This window comes from Monodon monoceros, unplaced genomic scaffold (genome assembly GCF_005190385.1).
Source record: "Monodon monoceros isolate NGI ecotype Baffin Bay Population unplaced genomic scaffold, NGI_Narwhal_1 Super_Scaffold_5, whole genome shotgun sequence".
In the NCBI taxonomy this organism is placed as follows: Eukaryota; Metazoa; Chordata; class Mammalia; order Artiodactyla; family Monodontidae; genus Monodon; species Monodon monoceros.
Window position 1 is genome coordinate 12,722,406 of NW_021703782.1, and position 18,505 is coordinate 12,740,910.

General features: G+C 42.3%; 1 protein-coding gene across 2 annotated transcripts in view; it reads right to left on the reverse strand.

Annotated features, from left to right (window-relative positions):
- DOCK5 (dedicator of cytokinesis 5) overlaps nt 1-18,505 on the reverse strand; it is a 215,354-nt gene that overhangs the window by 151,873 nt on the left and 44,976 nt on the right. For both annotated transcript variants that reach the window (XM_029203311.1, XM_029203310.1), the window contains exon 2: nt 3,493-3,576. In XM_029203311.1, the coding sequence (XP_029059144.1) occupies nt 3,493-3,561 (69 nt within the window). In that variant the 5' untranslated portion in view covers nt 3,562-3,576. The remainder of the gene's footprint in view (nt 1-3,492; nt 3,577-18,505) is intronic.

Sequence of the window (18,505 nt, forward strand, 5' to 3'; positions counted from 1 at the left end):
GAGCTAACATGGTAAAGTAAAGAATTACCACATCTAGATCTGAAAAAGAACAAACTCAGAAAGATGAGGCCAGCACTGGGGGCTGCTTTCCTCTCGGGGCATCTGCTGAATTAAGAAAAGATTCCTGAGCGGCTAAGCAGCATTTCTGACGGCCTTGTGGGGTCAGAAAAGCCCTGGCACTGCCAGTGAATTGGCTGCAATTTCAGACAAAAAAGACTAAGGAAAAAAGCATTACTGCAGATGAAGATAACAATAAAAAGTTTTACAAACAGGAATTAAAAGTTGGAATTGTCTAATATAACAATTCTAAAATTGTACGCACCTAAAAACAGTTCTGAGAATACAGAAAGCAAAAAACTGACATCACGGTAAACTGACGCAAACTGCAATCATGGGGGAAGGTTTAACACAGTTCTCTCAGCAACAGAAAAAGCAGAAAGAAGGTTACCATATAGCAAATTTGAAAAAAAAAAAAAAGTGACAAAATCACAATCTAATTGTCATCTATAGAACTTTGCACCCAGTAATCGTAAAATATACGATTCTTTTCAAGCCCATGGAAACTGAACACGTGCCTTTTATCAGTATAATGGAAAATGTGTGTCCATAAAGACTAGGTAGAGTAGATTAATTTGACCCAGACAAAGCTGTATGACCTAGTAAGGCTTGAAGAGACTATGGTTTCAATATGTAAAGGAGTTCAAGAAGATAAATAGGACTTCCCCAGTGTGCAGTGGTTAAGAATCCACCTGCCAATGCAGGGGACATGGGTTCGAGCCCTGGTCCAAGAAGATCCCACATGCCACGGAGCAACTAAGTCCGTGTGCCACAACTACTGAGCCTGAGCTCTAGAGCCCGCGAGCCACGACTACTGAAGCCCACGCACCTAGAGGCCGTGCTCCACAACAAAAGAAGCCACCACAATGAGAAGCCCACACACCGCAACAGTAGCCCCTGCTCGCCGCAGTTAGAGAAAGCCTGTGCACAGCAACGAAGACCCAATGAGCCAAAAATAAATAAATAAAATTTATATTAAAAAAAAAAGAAGATAAAGTAGATTATCCCTAGTGTCTTGGTGATGCCATGGAATCAATGTTTGGCTGGACCTAAGATGGTGAGAATAAAAACGGAAGAGAGGGGCTTTCCTGGTGGTGCAGTGGTTTAGAATCCGCCTGCCAATGCAGGGGACACGGGTTCGGGCCCTGGTCCGGGAAGATCCCACATGCCACGGAGCAACTAAGCCCGTGCGCCACAACTACTGAGCCTGCGCTCTAGAGCCCGCGAGCCACAACTACTGAGCCCGTGAGCCACAACTACTGAAGCCCACACACCTAGAGCCTGTGCTCCACAACAAGAGAAGCCACCGCAATGAGAAGCCTGCGCACCACAACAAAGAGTAGCCACCACTTGCCACAACTAGAGAAAGCCCGCACACAGCAACGAAGACCCAACGCAGCCAAAAATAAATAAATAAATTTATTTTTTTAAAAAAAATATAAGAGAAAGAATAGAGTGGGAAGCGTCCAAACAGCCCTCCCTCCCTTCCCCTGCCCCTGGAAGCTGCACGAAGACACTCTGAAGTGTGTGAAGGGGAGAAGGATAATGCAAACCACCAGCCCTCTGCCTAAAACTAAAGGAGGAAGAGTAAAAACAGAGTCTTCTGTGCAATGCGGCAGACGGCTTAGCTTTCCTATGGCCGAGCCCTACTTCCTTTCCTTCGGACCTCCCATCTCCTCTTCCCCATCCTGTGTCTGTCTGCCTTGCCCTTGGAAGCCGCACTAGATTCCAGACGACCACCCTTGCCATGCCATCATCAGAACCATTTACATGGCGGGGGGGGGGGGGCCCAGACCCTGCAAATCCAGAGTTCTTGTCCTAACAAGCCTTACCCTATGAGAAAAATCTGCCTAGCTTCCCACCTCATGCCTGCCCCAATCTTCAGAGAGAATCAACGGACCCTCAATGTTCTTTGCTTTGATCCTCAATGTTAGGGGCCTAGAGACATGTTTGTTGTGCTCTGGGCATTTGGATTAGAAATGTGGATACGTGGATGAGTCCCGTTAGGATTTAGAGAGCTTGAGTTGGAGCGAGAAGCCTGGGGGGTGGGGGTGCAGACATGACCTGTGCTCTTCAGATGACCCGGGAGCCCTGGGCAACTGCCCAACAACCCACTTACAGGTTAACTGGGACCCCCTCCCCAGCCCGACCTAGTTGCAGGAAATATACTCGTAGGCTTTCCAGACCTAGAGTCGTCCGGACCTAATTCTCTGAAGGACTCTCAGCAACACCAGTAAGTCTCTCCCTCATTTCTCCCCGAGTCTGGGAACATTTAGTGCTGAGAAGAAAGAGCCACTTCAGCAGCTGGGCTTCCTTCGAGCTCCCGCCAGACCAGAGGCGCGCATGTCTCCTCCGGAGCCAGGGCTGCGTCAGGCCCTTCTGCATCCAGTCACATTTTTTTTTGAATTTTTATCGGTTTATTTAATTATTTTATCTGAGAGAATTTTACAAAGAAATAAATGTTTTTGCCTTTTAGAATGTAAGTTGAATTATATGCTTTTCCTATTTATTTTCAGTACTTATGAATAGATAGCATCTTTCATGTATTAAGGTCTTGCTTCATGAGAAGCCGCTAGAAATCAGCAGTGCTTCATCTCATGCGGCTCTGTCACTAGTTCTATGACGTGAGGCACCTTATTTACTCTGAACAGCAGTTTTCTCAACTACGTTAAGAAAGTGAGCATGGGGCTTCCCCGGTGGCGCAGTGGTTGAAAGTCCGCCTGCCGATACAGGGGACGCAGGTTCGTGTCCCGGTCCGGGAAGATCCCACATGCCGCAGAGCGGCTAGGCCCGTGAGCCCTGGCCGCTGAGCCTGCGCGTCCGGAGCCTGTGCTCCGCAACGGGAGAGGCCACAACAGTGAGAGGCCCGCAAACAAAAACAAAAACAAAAAAGTGAGCATGGGTTAACTTGTGTAATTTTTAAGAGTTCTATATTTTTGAAAGTCAGTAATACATATTTTTTCTTAATTAGAAAAAAACCCTTGCCCTGCCACCCTTAGAGGATTGCCATAAGAATTAAATAGGATGGCATACGTATAACAGCACTGAAACCTCACAAAATGCAGAGTCACAGGTTTTGGTTTTGGTTGTTTTAGCTACACAGCGCAGCATGCAGGATCTTAGTTCCCCAACCAGGGATCGAACCCATGCCCCCTGCAGTGGAAGCGCAGAGTCTTAACCACTGGAGCACCAGGGAATTCCCCAGAGTCACATATTTTGATGCTGGCCTCTAGGCATGTCTGCGCTCATGCACTCAGCTGCCTGTTTTGAAAACACCCACAGTCCAAAACTGTATACCCTAAGCACTTCCTGGATTTTTACTAGCATCACTTCAGATGTAAAGCACATTGATATTTGCTCTAAGTGCCTTATGAATAAGTAACTTCTACTGTTTGGGCCTTGCTCCGTGTCTGGCAGAAGGCCATCCAGACTTACCCTCATACATCTCCAGGATGTGAACCGTGTCTCCAACCTGCAAGGACAGCTCCACATCTTGAGAGGCATTGTAGTTATAGATTGCTGGAAAGGAGAAATAAAAGAGGAACATGATGGCATCAGTGGCAGTTAAAATACAAGTCACCAAACACATTAAAAAAAATAATAATACGAGTCACCAAAGAGCACATTCGGTGGTTAGTGAACCACTCCTCTAACAAATAATCCTCTCTTTAATCATTTCAGGTGAATCCCCCACTGAAAAGCAGAGGGCATCCTCCTGGACTCCCATTACTGGTATGTTACAGTCATACTTCCATCCAACAAATATTGGTTGGTTGTCTACTACGTACCACATACTGTGCTAGAGACTGGAGATAGAGTGTTGAAACACACAGATGTGGTTCCTGTACCAGGGATTTTTAATAGTTTAGTACGGGAAGAGATATAGTAAATATATTATTACAGAAACAACTCCTTAATTAAAATGGTGATAAGAGTTATCAGCCTACAACACCACCGTGCTTATGATCTCTAGTGCATAGGGCGAGCCGTCTCCCGGCTCCCCTGACACAGTAACAGGCCCCCAACGGACCATGTGTGAGTCCCACCTACCCCCCCAGTAATAGACTAACACTGGGTGGCTGCCTCGCCCCAGCTCTAGGTACCCTGGGGAAATGGGGTTCCCCCAAGGTGACCTCCATCACCACAGTCCTTAGGACTGGCAATGACTGGACCACAATCATACAAAACAGTAGACTAACTCTTGTAACTCCAAAAGAAGAAGGCAATCCCATTTTAAGATAGGTAAGAGCTCTGAAGAGACATTTTACCGAGAATCATATATGATGACTAATAAGCACCAGAAAAGACGTCAAACAACCATTAGTCATCAGGGAAATGCAAATTAAAACCGCAACGAGATACAACTTCTCACCCACCAGAATGGCTATTAATTTTTTTTTTTTTTTTTGCTATTAATTTTTAAAAGGCAGACTTGGCAGGAATGTGGAGAAACTGGAACCCTCATGCATCGCTAGTAGGAACATAAAATGACACAACGTCTTCGGAAAACGGTTTGGTGGTTTCTTAAAAAGTTAAACATAAATGTACGCGCAGCCCCGCAATTCCGCGCCCAGTTATCTACAAAGAGAAATGGAAACGTGCTGACACAGAAACTTCATGTGCATATCCATAGCTGTTGTGGTAGGCAGAATAATAGCCCCCAAAAGATATCCACATCCGATTTCGGCATCTGTGAATGTTTCCTCAGGTGGCAAAAAGTGTGTTAGTTAAGGATATGGAGAGGAGGTTAATCTGGAAATTCAGGGTGTGGTCCAAACAAAATCACACGTATCCAGATGACAGAGAGACAGAGGGAGTTTTGAGAGTCTCACAGAAGAGAAGGCAACATGAGGACGGAGGCAGAGGTGGAAGTAACATGACCTCAAGTCAAGGACTGGCACAACCACTAGAAGCTAGAAAAGACAAAGGACGGAATCTCCCCTAGAGCCTCTAGAAGGAGCACAGCCGGTCAACACCTTGATTTTAGACCTCTGGCCTTCAGAACTACGAGAGAATAAAATCCTCTTGTTTAAACAACCAAGTTTGTGGTAATTTGCTAGGACAGCCACAAGAAACCAATATAGCAGCATCATTCACAACAGCTGAAAACTGGAAACAATTCATCCACTGAAGAATGAGTGGAGAAGTAAAATATGGTGTGTCCACACAATGGAATATCAGTCAGCAATAAAAAGGAATGAAATACGAACACATGCTACAACACGGATGCTTCAAAGACATTATGCGAAATGAAAGTCCCGTGCACAACACATACGTTAGGCTTCCATTTCCTTGTAACGTCCAGAAGAGGCAAGTCTATCAGCGACACAGGGCAGCTGACTGTTTCGTGGGTTGGGGGTGGGAATAGCGACAGAGCACAACAGGCACCAGGAAGCTTTACAGAGAGATGGAAACACCCTAAAACTGGATTGGATTGTAGTGATGGTCATATAACACTGCACATTTACTAAAAATCAATGAACTATATGCTTACAGTGGGTGGATTTTATGGTATATAAATTAGACTTCGATGAAGCTTTTTTTTTTCTTTTTAAGGTAGATTTATTTCTTGCCCTCTCTCATGATGAGTGAGCTGCATCCTTTCAGGGAAAAAGAACCACCTTAGAGATTCGGTTCTAACCACTGACCTGACCATCCAAGGAACCCACGACGTTCCCCATCTCTGCGGCTCTTATGAGCACATGAGGCTGGTCACTCAATCCATCAAACCATCTGCCAGATGCCACAAGGGTCATTAAGAAGGGAAGAAAGGTATCCAACCCAATCATGGTACCTACTGCTCTTTCCTGAGCCTGCGATGCGCCGAGATCAGCAGCCTGACTGCAGGCTCATCACAGTCAATCTATCCCAGAACAGAAGGAGCAGACCTCTAGCCCCATGTTCTTCAAGTGGCCTCTCTTTTTGAAGAGAATCACCCAAATATGTGTTCTTCTGTAGTCTTGGCACAGAAGTCTGGACAGATGATACTGGAACTGGCTTACTACTGAGCCTGTGGACTATAATATGAATTCAGAGTAAGATCAGGCATTCAGAAGGAGTTAGTTCCTGGTTCCTAGACTTCTTCGTGGGCCACGAGGCCACAGCTACTGATCCACTGAGGTTCACTTCCTTCGTCTAACTGCTACTTGATTCAAATGTTTTGCCCACTAGGTATACTGCTGGGTCTCCACAGAAAATGTAGATCTCACATCCCTGAATCCCTCGAGCCCCCCATTCACTGCCTCCCCCCAAACTGGTTCCTCCCACTGGCCCCGCCAGCAGATGGAATCAGGAAGTAGAGAGCTTGCTGTGTCACAGTGTGTTGTGTAATCACCGAGCTTCACCTCTTCCTCGCCCTTAGTCACCAGGAAAGTAAGCAGAACGCTCAAAGGCAGCACCTGGCACTGTAGCTCCAAGCTACAAACACCTACCAAGGACTGCTGTAAACACACACACACACGCACACACACGCACACACACACACACACGCGCACACACACACACACACACACACACACACACACACAGACTATTATGTTTCCTTAAACCCTAGATTCCAGAGCCTGACAATCAAAGTGCTCCCGAAATTATCCTGGCCTTAATTCTCCACCTTTGCCTCCACCATCTGCCAAATTCCACCCTCTGCTCCAGTCAGGACTCATAACCTCCCCTAAATTCTGTGCTCAGCTCACGGTTTACCTCTGCCTGGAACGACAGCTTATCTGTTTCTTCCTCACACTGTAAAGCTCACATTCACGATGCAGTTCGACAAACGATTACTGACTCCCTATCACCCTGCAAGGATCTCTTTTTTTCTCCGATGTCCCGCAATTTTTCCTTTAACACGGTTTGGGCTTTAAATCACAGATAATCCTGTGTTATGAGCTGCCACCGATGAGAAGGTAAACCCTTCATGAATGGGGACCTGGTTACACATTACTTTGTGCCTTTCACATTCCAAGGCACTGGATGAGGCCCAAAGAAGGTGCTCAAGGCACAAGAGCGGCCTTTATAAAACCCACCAATCGATTCAGTTATTCACCACTTCTTCCACAAACTTCAAGGTAATTCTGCTTCCCTCAGAAGCAGCAGGTGTGGTTCCCCACCACTCATGAAAGGGATTATCAAATCACCTCTCTGGCCTCTCTTTTGCTAATTACACGTGAGAATCTGCCTTTCCAACCCAAGCCTTCAAAGAGCTTCACATGGGAAACACATTCTTCAACAATGCCTTTCGCTGGAGTGACAAGTCACCAGTTAGAGGGCATTTGTACTCCCTGTTGCGTGCCTTTGGGCAGAAGTACTAACAAGCTTTCCAGTCACTTACAATGTCATCTATTTACGCCAACGATGCACTTTAGAACCACGCCCTCCCCATCTCCCTCCTTAATCCACTTCATTTCCGTTGCAGTTTATGATTTCACTTCCATATGGAATATAGTAATTGTATGGAGTGGGTGCCAATTACCATATTATTTAACGAGGAAACTGAGACTCAGAAGGAGTCAGCACCTTGCCCAGAGGAGCCCAGCTTTACCAGCAGCAGAGCTGTTACTGACGCTGTCCTGTGAAGACCCATTCATCCTATTTTACCAGGCTGGTCCACGATGCCAAAGGGATGCCCTGGAAGAGCCTGGCAGCAAAGAAAAGAACCTGATAGCGTCTCAGTATGTTGTCTGCCTTAGAATTCTCTCATTAAATGAGACCCCAACTTCCCCAAACACTCTTTATCACACTGGGTTGGCCAGAAATTTCATTCTGTTAGTGAATACATTGTTCAGTGAAGTTCTTGGTGAAAATGAAAAATGTCTTTTATTTTTACTTAAAACCAAACAAACTTTCTGGCCACCCCAATACAGGTTGGTGATCATGTTGTCTGCTCGTCTTGCGCTATTTCAAAAACAGGCATACAACTCACATGCTCAGTGGATCATGTTTTCTCCCTAGAATGTGAATAACTGTTACAGAGGAAGACAGAGAAAGGAGAAGTAAAGGAAACCCTTTGGGTTAAACAAAGCAGACTCAGTTCTATCAGTTACACATGAATGACCTTGGATGAGTTCGTCTGGGCCTCAGTTTCCCGTCTGTAAACAAGGCATGGACCAGATGACTCTAAGAGACCCTATGGCTCCAACAGCCTCTGATTCACGAGGTTATGATAAGAGGCAAGAGAAACAAGTTGTGTCGTTTCGAATCAGCAGGCACCACCGCAATGTCTTGTTTTGTCTGAGGAAATTAAACAAGAGAAGGGAGTCAGTCGCTGTGTATGAACCGCCTTGCTAGCTGCTACGTGCAAGGTTGGGAAAGACAAGCTGCTGGAATTCTGCCCTGAGCAGCTTACTGTTTATATCGCAAAAGTATAATTTTGCAGAGCCAACTAGATAAGACAGTATGTCTACAAATGTAAAGTAGTTTGCATTTTACCAAATCTTTGATTTGGCCTGGCCTTTTCTTTTAAACTAGACTTTCATGAGAGAGGAAAAAAGAGGAGAAATGTGAGGTCTTAGCATTATGCAACAAGAAACCAACAGAATAAGAATAGTCTCTGATAGGCCCCAATACGAGGATTGATTTTGACAATGAAAGGTCGATGGGCTGCTAGTAGTTAATCTTTCTGATAAATTAGGCTTTTTCATGAATGCTCAAATTACAACCCCCTGAAGAATTAACTAAAACATGACGTTTTCTATTAGGCGTTTGGTAGCGTCTATGAAAGAAAGATACAGCAAACACAGAACGAGGTCCTGACTTGAGTTGTCTGCTATTCAGAATATCAAGATGATCAAACTTCCTCTTTCTCATTATCATCTTGATCTGCCTACTTTCAGCCATTAGAACCATTAAGACTAAAAAGGCACATGTGTCTTTATCTTCACCCTGGGGTCAATGCAGTAATGTCCTAGAAGGCCAAGTGGACGTTTTTCTTTTGCTCTTTAATTCCAGTCTACTACAAGGATGAGACAATCAGATTCAACAGGAAGTATGACCCCAGGAGTTTAAAAAAAATGTGGTTTTATGCTGACCATTCCAATTAGGCTCCAGACTGGTCATCCAAGTCAGGGGCTGTCAGATAGGAACAGCTTCTACTTGTCACCAACAGTACTCCACAGGAGCAGCTCTTACAGGATTCTTAACTTCGTTTTCTAGACCTTTAGGAGAATTTAATGACCAGTTAGGAGATTTAATGACCGGTTCATTGGTTATTCTTTAGAAATCTCTATTTTAAGGATTATATCTATTTGTGGCTAGAACAGATAAATATATCTTTAATGGGAGAGAGATTTCACAGATATAAACTCAACTATGGTTTATTTATTTCCTCACTGGTACCAAAGGATTACCTCCAAGCCATCTCATTTAAATTAGTATGAAATTAAATTTACATGAAACATGTAAAGCTAAAACAAGGCAACTCAAAATTGCAGAATAGAAAGTCTTTGTTTTGCAAACACCAGGAGTTTCCCCACAGTTTGTCTATGTAAGAAATGGAGGCACCAGTATATTCTTCCAAAGAGGAGAATGTAGCAGAGCCTCTAGGAAGATGACAAGCCCTGGTAGACACAGGGTAAATGGCAGTCACCTTCCCTTTCCCCCTTTCTTGCCCTGTCTGGCTTCCCACTTCGGGCATGGAGGCAGGCACGTCCTCAAAGATGGACACAACTGCCCTCACCAACAGGACAGTGGAAGTCATTCAATGAAAACTGGGGATCAGGAAGGTCTGTACAGGTAACGGAACAAGCTAGCCTCAACAGTCCTAACAAGGTAAAGTTGGACAACGAAGGGCAGATGTCCTTAAGGACAGCAAATGCATTTAACTGCAGGCAGCTAAGTACAAAGCGCCCCTTAGAAACAGCACGAGAACCGGGGAATAGTTCAGTATTTTAATCATTTTCTTGCTGCCCCTTCCGAGCATTTCTGCAGTGATTCAACTGAGGAGTCAGGGTGTTATTCAGAATACCAAGGATGCCTCAATCCTGGACTCACTATAGCACTCTCAATCTGGGTATAACACCGAAAGTACACATTCTAATGTTGCCAGGCTTATACTTCTACTAAGCTTCTATGCTTTTCAACTGATCTCTTTCTTGTAAAGGAAAAGGAAAAGAGAAAAAAATCAGAGGGCAACTATGGCAGGCTTTTAATGAGGAAGTAAAAAAATTAACTTACTAACAAGTCCAGAACACCTTCCCCTAATCAAATAAGGTATTATTATCAGGTTCTTCTCGGTATGCATTCTTATTAAATAAAAATGAGACAGAACTAAGATAAAAATGGTCAGATCTAAGACTGGGCTGAGTTTGCGGCATCTACCTTATGGACAGAAATCATAATTGAGGAATAGAGAATCTAAAAATAAAAGCCGGGACTTCCCTGGTGGTCCAGTGGTTAAGCATCCACGCTCCCACTGCAGGAGGCTCAGGTTCGATCCCTGGTCGGGGAACTAAGATCCCACATGTGGTGGTGAGGCCAAAAAAAAGAAAAGAAAAGAAAAGATAAGAGCCACCAATTATTGCAGACTCTAGAACAAGCACTTTGAAATGACAGTCAAAAATGTTAGTGATGATTTTCTCCATATGTACATGAAATTTGAGACAAAGCACAGATAAACTGAGAAAATGAATGATCCCCTACCAGGTTGGAAAACCCATTAATTTAATATCACCAATCTGAAAATGCAAATACAAAGGCAGCAGCTTTTACGTCTGTCTCCACAGGGCCTGTCCCAGAACAAGCTCAGTTGGTCGCCCTTAGCCTCCGGGGAGCGTTCAGGAGGGTCTTAGAACAGCTTCTCCCGTATTATGTACACCAGAGTCACGTCCTGCTGAAAGCACCATGAGAAAACAGAATGTGTACATGTGGCTGGGAGCGAAGGGCGAATCGGAAAAGCAGAGAACTGAGGAGAAGGCCAGACACTGAAGAGATCTGGGAAACCTCCTTGTTTCATAAGTGAAGAAATGGAAGCCCGGTGTGTACCAGACCAAGGTGACACCAAATTACAGTCAAGCTACTGAAGGTACTTTCTGCAGCTTGGCCAAAAACCTACCATTGCAGACTCTCAGGAAAGGCATTGAATTTTTTGGGCTTCAGTTTCCTTATCAATAAAGTGACATTTGTAACCTGGTATTTTGCCTACCTCAGGGTTACAGTAAGAATAAAATAAAAAGAAACATAAAAATGAGTAAGTATTGGTAATGTCTCTGGAAGGTTCTTCACCATAACAGAAAAGAGAAGTATGAAATCAAAAAGATACATAACTCTGGGCTAATCGATTTGCATTGGAAATTCAGTATGAATTTGGAATATTTTTCTATTGAACTTAAAAATACGTATTCATTTAGACTTGTGGCCAAAGTGGACCGCAGGGATCAGGGATCAGATGAACTATCATCCTGAACATCTAAAAAATGGACAAAAATATGACAGTGGTTTTCAGACACTGACCAGCATACAACACAGGAGGGTGATGCCTGAGAGAAGGGAAGCAGATGAGGGAAATCTTCAGTTGCATCTCCAGGCAAAAGTGCAGGGAGGAGAAGCTGAAACACAGCCCAGGAGTCACCCTAAGGTGAGGGAAGAGAGTTGAGAATTCAGGGAAGTCAAGGTGACTATAACACACAGAGCAGAGAATCAGAGAGGTGAGGGCTGCCTAAATTTCCCTACCAGCTTAAGCTGATTACTGATCAGCCCATGCGTGTGAAGAAAATTCCCGAGGGCAAGGAAAAGAACCACTGGGAAAGAAAAGGAGGAGCTATTCCCAAGCCTCACACAGAGCTGGGAACAGTTCACATTCTCCACAACCAGAGCCAAGAAACCTTATGGTATGTGGCCACTGGCTTGGGTACTCAGAAGGGTATTGCCTTGGTAATGCAACCAAACTGGCCCCAGACTACAGGCTGTGCTGATCCCACCTAATAAAGATCAAATGCAAACCTGGAGAGAATGAAAGTTTCCTCATAATTCAACTCCATCCCAGAACAAGGCTCAAACTCCCAACATGATAAAATTGACAACGTCTGACATTCAGTTCGTGATTATAAGACATGCAAGGAAGAAGGGAAATAATCACCTATAGTTAGGAGAAAAAGCAATCAATAGAAAAAGACCCAGAAATGATGCCGATCAGGCAACAGAAAAAGTCCCAGTTAACTGAAAAGTATTCAAATCATACAAAGCATGTTCTTTGACTACAATGGAATTAAATTAAAAATCAATAACAGAAAGACATTTAGAAAATCCCAAGATATTTGGAAACTGAACAACACACCTCTAAACAGCTCCAGGACCATTAAAAAAATCAATGTAATCCACCACATTGAGATAAAAAGAGAGAAAAAATATGATCATCTCTATAGATGCAGAAAAGGCATTTGATAAAATCTGATATTCATTGATGATAAAGAGTGTCAGCAAATTATGAATATCTTTAATTTGATAAAAAGCATACATGATACATCTATAGCAAACATACTGAACTGTCAAATATTAAATATGCTTCCCTAATACTGGGAACATGGCAAGGATATCTGCTCTCTATTCTACATTTTAATGTGGTTGTAACTAGTGCTATGATGCAAGAAAAAGAAATTAAAAGCTTACTAATTGGAAAGAATGTCATAAAGCTGTGTTTATTAGCAAATGATTTGGTCATCTATACAGAACATTTTAAGGCATTTACAAAAGTTACTAGAACTAATGAGTGAGGTTAAGGAGGTTTTAGGACCCAATTTTGGTCAATATACAAAAGAAAAAAAAGTCCACTGTATTTCTCTATACTATAACAAGCAAGCTGAAATTGCTGGATTATGATGTAAAGTGCATTTCTTCCTATAGATTTCAGGTCAAACAATTTGAAAACCAGTGCCCCAGAGAAACTCTTGCACAAGTGTACCAAGAAATATATATAAGAATGTTCATAGTAGCAGTGTTTGTAGCAGCAAAAACTGGAACCAACCCAATGTCCATTGAAAGGAAAATGGGGAAATAGTTATGTTATATTCAAACATAGAATACAGCAGGGAAAATGAATACATTCTTTGCACACATACCACTAACAAAATGTTGGGCAAATTTTTTAAAAATACAGGAGCAATATACACAGATACCTTTAGATAAAATTTTAAATCTTGGAAAACTAAATGAATTAGGTTTTTAAAATATGCATATATATGTGGTAAAACTATAGGAAAAAATTATGAAAATAAAATACACTCATTTCAGAATACTTTTACTTCCAGGGTGGGGCTGTGGTGTCCGACTATTAGGGAGAAGCATGAGTGTGGGTCTAATATACAGTGAACTTTTTTTTGCAATTCATTAGATGGGGATACATGGGGGGTTTTGTTAGTTTGTTTTTATATAAGTGTTGTAAATATTCTTTTATGAGTTCAACATTTAATATTTCAGTGGTTCACAAATTGTTAAAACACAAGATTGCTGGGCCCCATCTTTAATTTCTGAGTCAGAAGGTTAGGAATGGGGCCCCAGAATTTGCATTTGAACACGTTCCCAGGTAGGAATGACACTGCTGGTTCAGTTCAACATTTCAAGAACCTCTGCATTACGTATTTGAGCCTCACACAAACCAGCGAAGAAGAAAGAGTGAACATGGGCCTCATTTTACAGATTTAAAAAAGTAATCTGAGCGATTAAGGGGTCGACAGGATTGCACTACTGTAATCATACCAGCTCTGGTCTCAGACTACCTGTGTCCAAACACTGGCTCTGTATTTACTGATTCTTATTGGAGGTAATTTAAATTCTTGATGCCCCAATTTCCTAACCTGTAAAATGGGTACAATTATAGCAATTCACATACAGGGTTCTTGTGAGCATTAAAGGATTATAAAGGTAAAGCACTTAAATTTGTTCCTGGTACATAGTAAATCCTGGGTAAACGTTAACTAACTTTAATACCACTACGTTAATTAAGTGGTAGAGTGAGACTTAAATCTAGGTATTCATTTTCAATCACTGTCAACACAAATGCCTTTTGGTACCACAAAACAACACTGGTGAGTTCCACAAAACTTATCTTTAAAAAAATTTTTTTAGAAACCTTTAAAGCTGGATGACTTTAATGGAAATTCTAGATCCCACTGCTCTTTCCACTTACAAGAAAACTAAGAACCGAAGACCATACAGCTAGTTAGATTCAGTCTGGGACGAGCAAGCTGGAATAGCTTTTTCCAAAGGCCACATAACTAGTCTTTATAATAAATTTCACCCTGTATTGAATTGTACTTCTAAGGTAAACAATGAAAACAATGGAGGATTCAAAAACAAATGATCAATTACCATTTCTGGAATGAATGAATGAATCAAATAAGCAAGCAAGCCTCAGGCCTATCAACCTGAGGAACTAGGTTTCTGACTTGTTTACCTTCTTAATATATTTATTTTAACAACCAAATAAAAATTTCTTTACACAATACAATTAGCTGGAGTCAATTCAATGCAAAGATATGGAAATGTCCTTTCAATCTCATTTCTTCCTCTAGTCTGTAGAAAAGGAAATACAATATTTCTATGGCTTAATTTAAGAACAAATGAAAAATCTAAATTTGATTGTGTATCACCATAATCACTTTACATTTTAAAAAATTCACCAGAATTCCACTTTTTTTCACATACATTCGAAAATAATCAAAAATAAAGTAGCATGCAAATTCAAAACACCTCTTGAGTTATCCCCAAAGCATTAAAATATTTTAGGCATGAATGTTCATAAAAAGAAAATATTGCTCATAAAATAGAACAACCTAACGTACAGCACAATCTAAATGTTAATAGCATAATAACATTTTTCCAACCAGAAATCTAGCCTTGCTTGTTTTCTGGCATTTAAAAATAGAAATCAGGGACTTCTCTGGCGGTCCAGTGGTTGAAACTCCATGCTTCCACTACAGAGGGTGCAGGTTCGATCCCTGGTCAGGGAACTAAGATCCTGCATGCCACATGCGCTGCAGCCAAAAAATAAATAAAAAATCAAACTAGAAATCACGCTAAAGCTAGTGAAAAACATATTTCCTGGTCTTCCACACTAGTACATTATACTTTATTTCAGTATAACCAATTAATCAATAAGCCGTGACCTACAGTACAGTACAGATAAGGAGTAAAAACAAAGAGAGATGCTTGGTGACTTTGCTCTTTTGAGTCACTTAGGCTTGACACCCATAGAGCCATCTTATACTTGCTGCTCTCCGTTTCCAGTCCTACAGTTTTAGTCTTTCCTTCACAATCTAGAACTCAGACTACTACCTTTGGACCTTAACTGATCACCCTGCCTGCAATCTCTCCTCTTGTGCAAAACAGGATGTTAAAAACCACAGGCCCAAAATGGCGTCACTTGTGCTAAAGCCCAAGATATGAAACCTAGATTTAATATCCAACACCAAAAATGTTATCTTAATCAACCTATCTGGAATTTTCTGGTCAGCACCAATGAGTTCATCTGACAAGTGCACCCTATCCATCCTCCAGAGGAGGAAGAGGCAATCCACATGGTAAAACCCTTACTGTTCTCGTCCTCCCACAAAAGAAATCCTGGCCTAAGAAATAATCCTTTCTTTCCTTTTGCTAGTAGCTCCCTTGCCCTACCCTTCTTCCTATAAAAACCTTCCATTTCACACAACCTTTTAGAGCACCCTTCTAGTTGCTAGGTGGGATGCTGCAGGATTCGTGAATCACCTAATAAAGCCAATTAGATCTTAAATTTACTTGGTTAGATTCTGTTTTTCAACAGGGACAGATAATAATAATTACATCATAGGGCTACTGTGTAAATTGAATAATAAAACTCTTACCGGGGGAAGAACTAGCTATTACTGATATTATAACATTACTTTGTATAATTGTGCCACTCTAATACTTTTTAACACTACTTATAACATCTTATTCCCCAGTTCAAAAATCTTCTCTGATAGTTCTCATATGCACATGATTTAAGAACTTTTAAAGCTCAGTTCTATCTGAGTCTTCTTTTGTAATCCCCTTGCTTGAATGGCCCTCTCTACTTTACTCCATTGGACCAAACCCTATCCATAAATTAAGTTTACAAAAGGCCAATTCAACCGCAAGCTCATCCCCAATTCTCCCAGCCTTCCATGGTTTCACCTTTTCAGAGATTATATGCCTCAACCTATTCTGCATAATTTAAAGCTTAACCAACTCAACCTAGTGTGTGACGGGACCTGCCCATGTCCCTCCTGGGGCTCCATGCAAAGAGGAGCCCCACAACCAGAGGCTGACATCAGGCATGGCTCCCTGTAACCGTGGTGATACAGAACCAAACTTGGGCCTGCTCGCCTGCTGCTCAGCAGAGCCAATCTACTGACACTGGGTTCTGGTGAAGGAAAGTGCAGCATTTACTGCAGGTACCAAGCAAGGAGAACAGGTAGCTCGTGCTCAAAAGTTCCAAACTCCCAGATGTGTTTCAGGGAAGGGCTTTTGAAAGCAATATTTGGGGTGAGGGTTACAGGGGGCATGACTTTCTTCTGATTGGTTGGTGGTGAGGTAACTGGGTGGTGTTTCAAGGATCTTAATCCTCAGTCTTCTGGTTCCAGCCAGTCTGGGACCTACGTGCTTGTGGTCAGCACACAGTCACCATCCTCCACCAGGGTGGGGGTCTTAGTTAATGCAGAAAAAGGTATGTGTCCGATTGTTCTGTATATCCCTTGAGGAGGAATTAGAACTCTGTTTTATCACTGAACTTTTGTTTCTTGACTGCTTTTCCTCTGTTTCTGCATTCCCTTGCTTCCTTAACTAGGAACTGCTTGAGTCTCTGCTCTTTGGAACTCAGGGAAGGCCTAGGAAACGAAAGCCTTTTTCTACAAACAAAACCAGGGGACACAGAGGAGCTTCTGTACCTGGGAAGGCCCCACAGGGTCCTGCTCAGTTTCAAATCCCCCTTTTCTTTGATACTCTGCAATCCTGAGGGGAACAGGGGGCAGGACAGGAAAGCAAATAAAGTTTTGGATAGAAAGGTTAATCATAAACTCAGTGGGGGAACTCAATTTTAGGGGGACTCAGCTTCAATGGGCTTCTTGGTACAGGCCTTCCTGAGACAACTGCTCAACAGCGACAAAAGAGGACTTGTGTTGGTTAGTCTCTACTTCCCTAAATTATAAGACTTCATTAAATCCCTTCATTAAATCTCCTCAAAAGGGAGCCAAGAGCATTCCTGGCAGCATCCTTCAGTCAGGTCCTGTCTGAACACCACGGTAGACAAATCTTTGTTTTTTCTCCTTATTTATACTATGCTCTGATACTGTGAAAAATTTCCTCTGTAGCAGATGGTGGGTTGGGGAAGTAATTTGGAGTGTGGTGTGTGTGAATAGAATACGTGATATATGAAAATGTGCCGAACTGGGGTGGGGGGGGCGGGGGGGTGGTAAGGTTGGCAAAGCTCCCTAACAAATAGGGCTGATTCGAGGTTGCCTCTATCCTGATAGTTCTTTGGCCCTTTCAAGAAATTTCAGGAAGGGAAAATTTAGTTGCCTAAACTTGGCGCCATATTTTTCCTCTCAAGTCTGCGTCATTTAATGGAAAGTTTAACAATATTGTTATTGTTACAAATAGTTGCATCTCATTTTTATCATCTTACTTTGTGCTTTCTATTTTCTTTGTTTTGTTTTATCTCTTGCTCTGTGGACTCTGCTTTCCTTTTCCCCCTTCTGGCAATATAATAAGGTAATTCTCTGTACAGATAGAGAGGTTTTAACTGTATTTGTCAAAAACTGGAAACAACCCAAATGTCCTTCAACAAGAGAATGAAGAAGCAAGCTGTGTTACATCTGTACACTGGAATTCTCCTCAGCAGTGAAAAGGAACAATTACTGTTACAATGTGATGAATCTCACATGCGTTATATCAAGTGAAAGAAGCCAGACTCAATAGGGTACATACATACTGTATGATTCCATTTATAGAACATTCTGGAAAAGGTGAAAGGTACAGGGGAGGAACACAGACCAGTGGTTGCCAAGTGCTGGGGTTGAAAAGGGAGCTGACTACAAAGGAGCCCAGGAAAACTTTTGCAGGTGATAAAAGTATTCTACATTTTGATTGTGGTGATAGTTGCACAGCTAAATGAGTTTGTCAAAATTCACAGATTTATGCACTAAAATTATACCTTAATTAGGTATAATTAAATTATACTTTAATTTTTTTCATTTTAGTAAAAAAAAAAACAAAAAAGTCCACTCTACTCGTGATTACTTTGACACTTAAAAAAAAAAAACCTCTTGAACCTACACTTAATTACCAATACCTATTTTTTCTTTTTTTTTTTTTTGTGGTACGCGGGCCTCTCACTGTTGTGGCCTCTCCCGTTGCAGAGCACAGGCTCCGGACGCACAGGCTCAGCGGCTATGGCTCACGGGCCCAGCTGCTCCGCAGCATGTGGGATCTTCCCGAACCGGGGCACGAACCCGTGTCCCCTGCATCG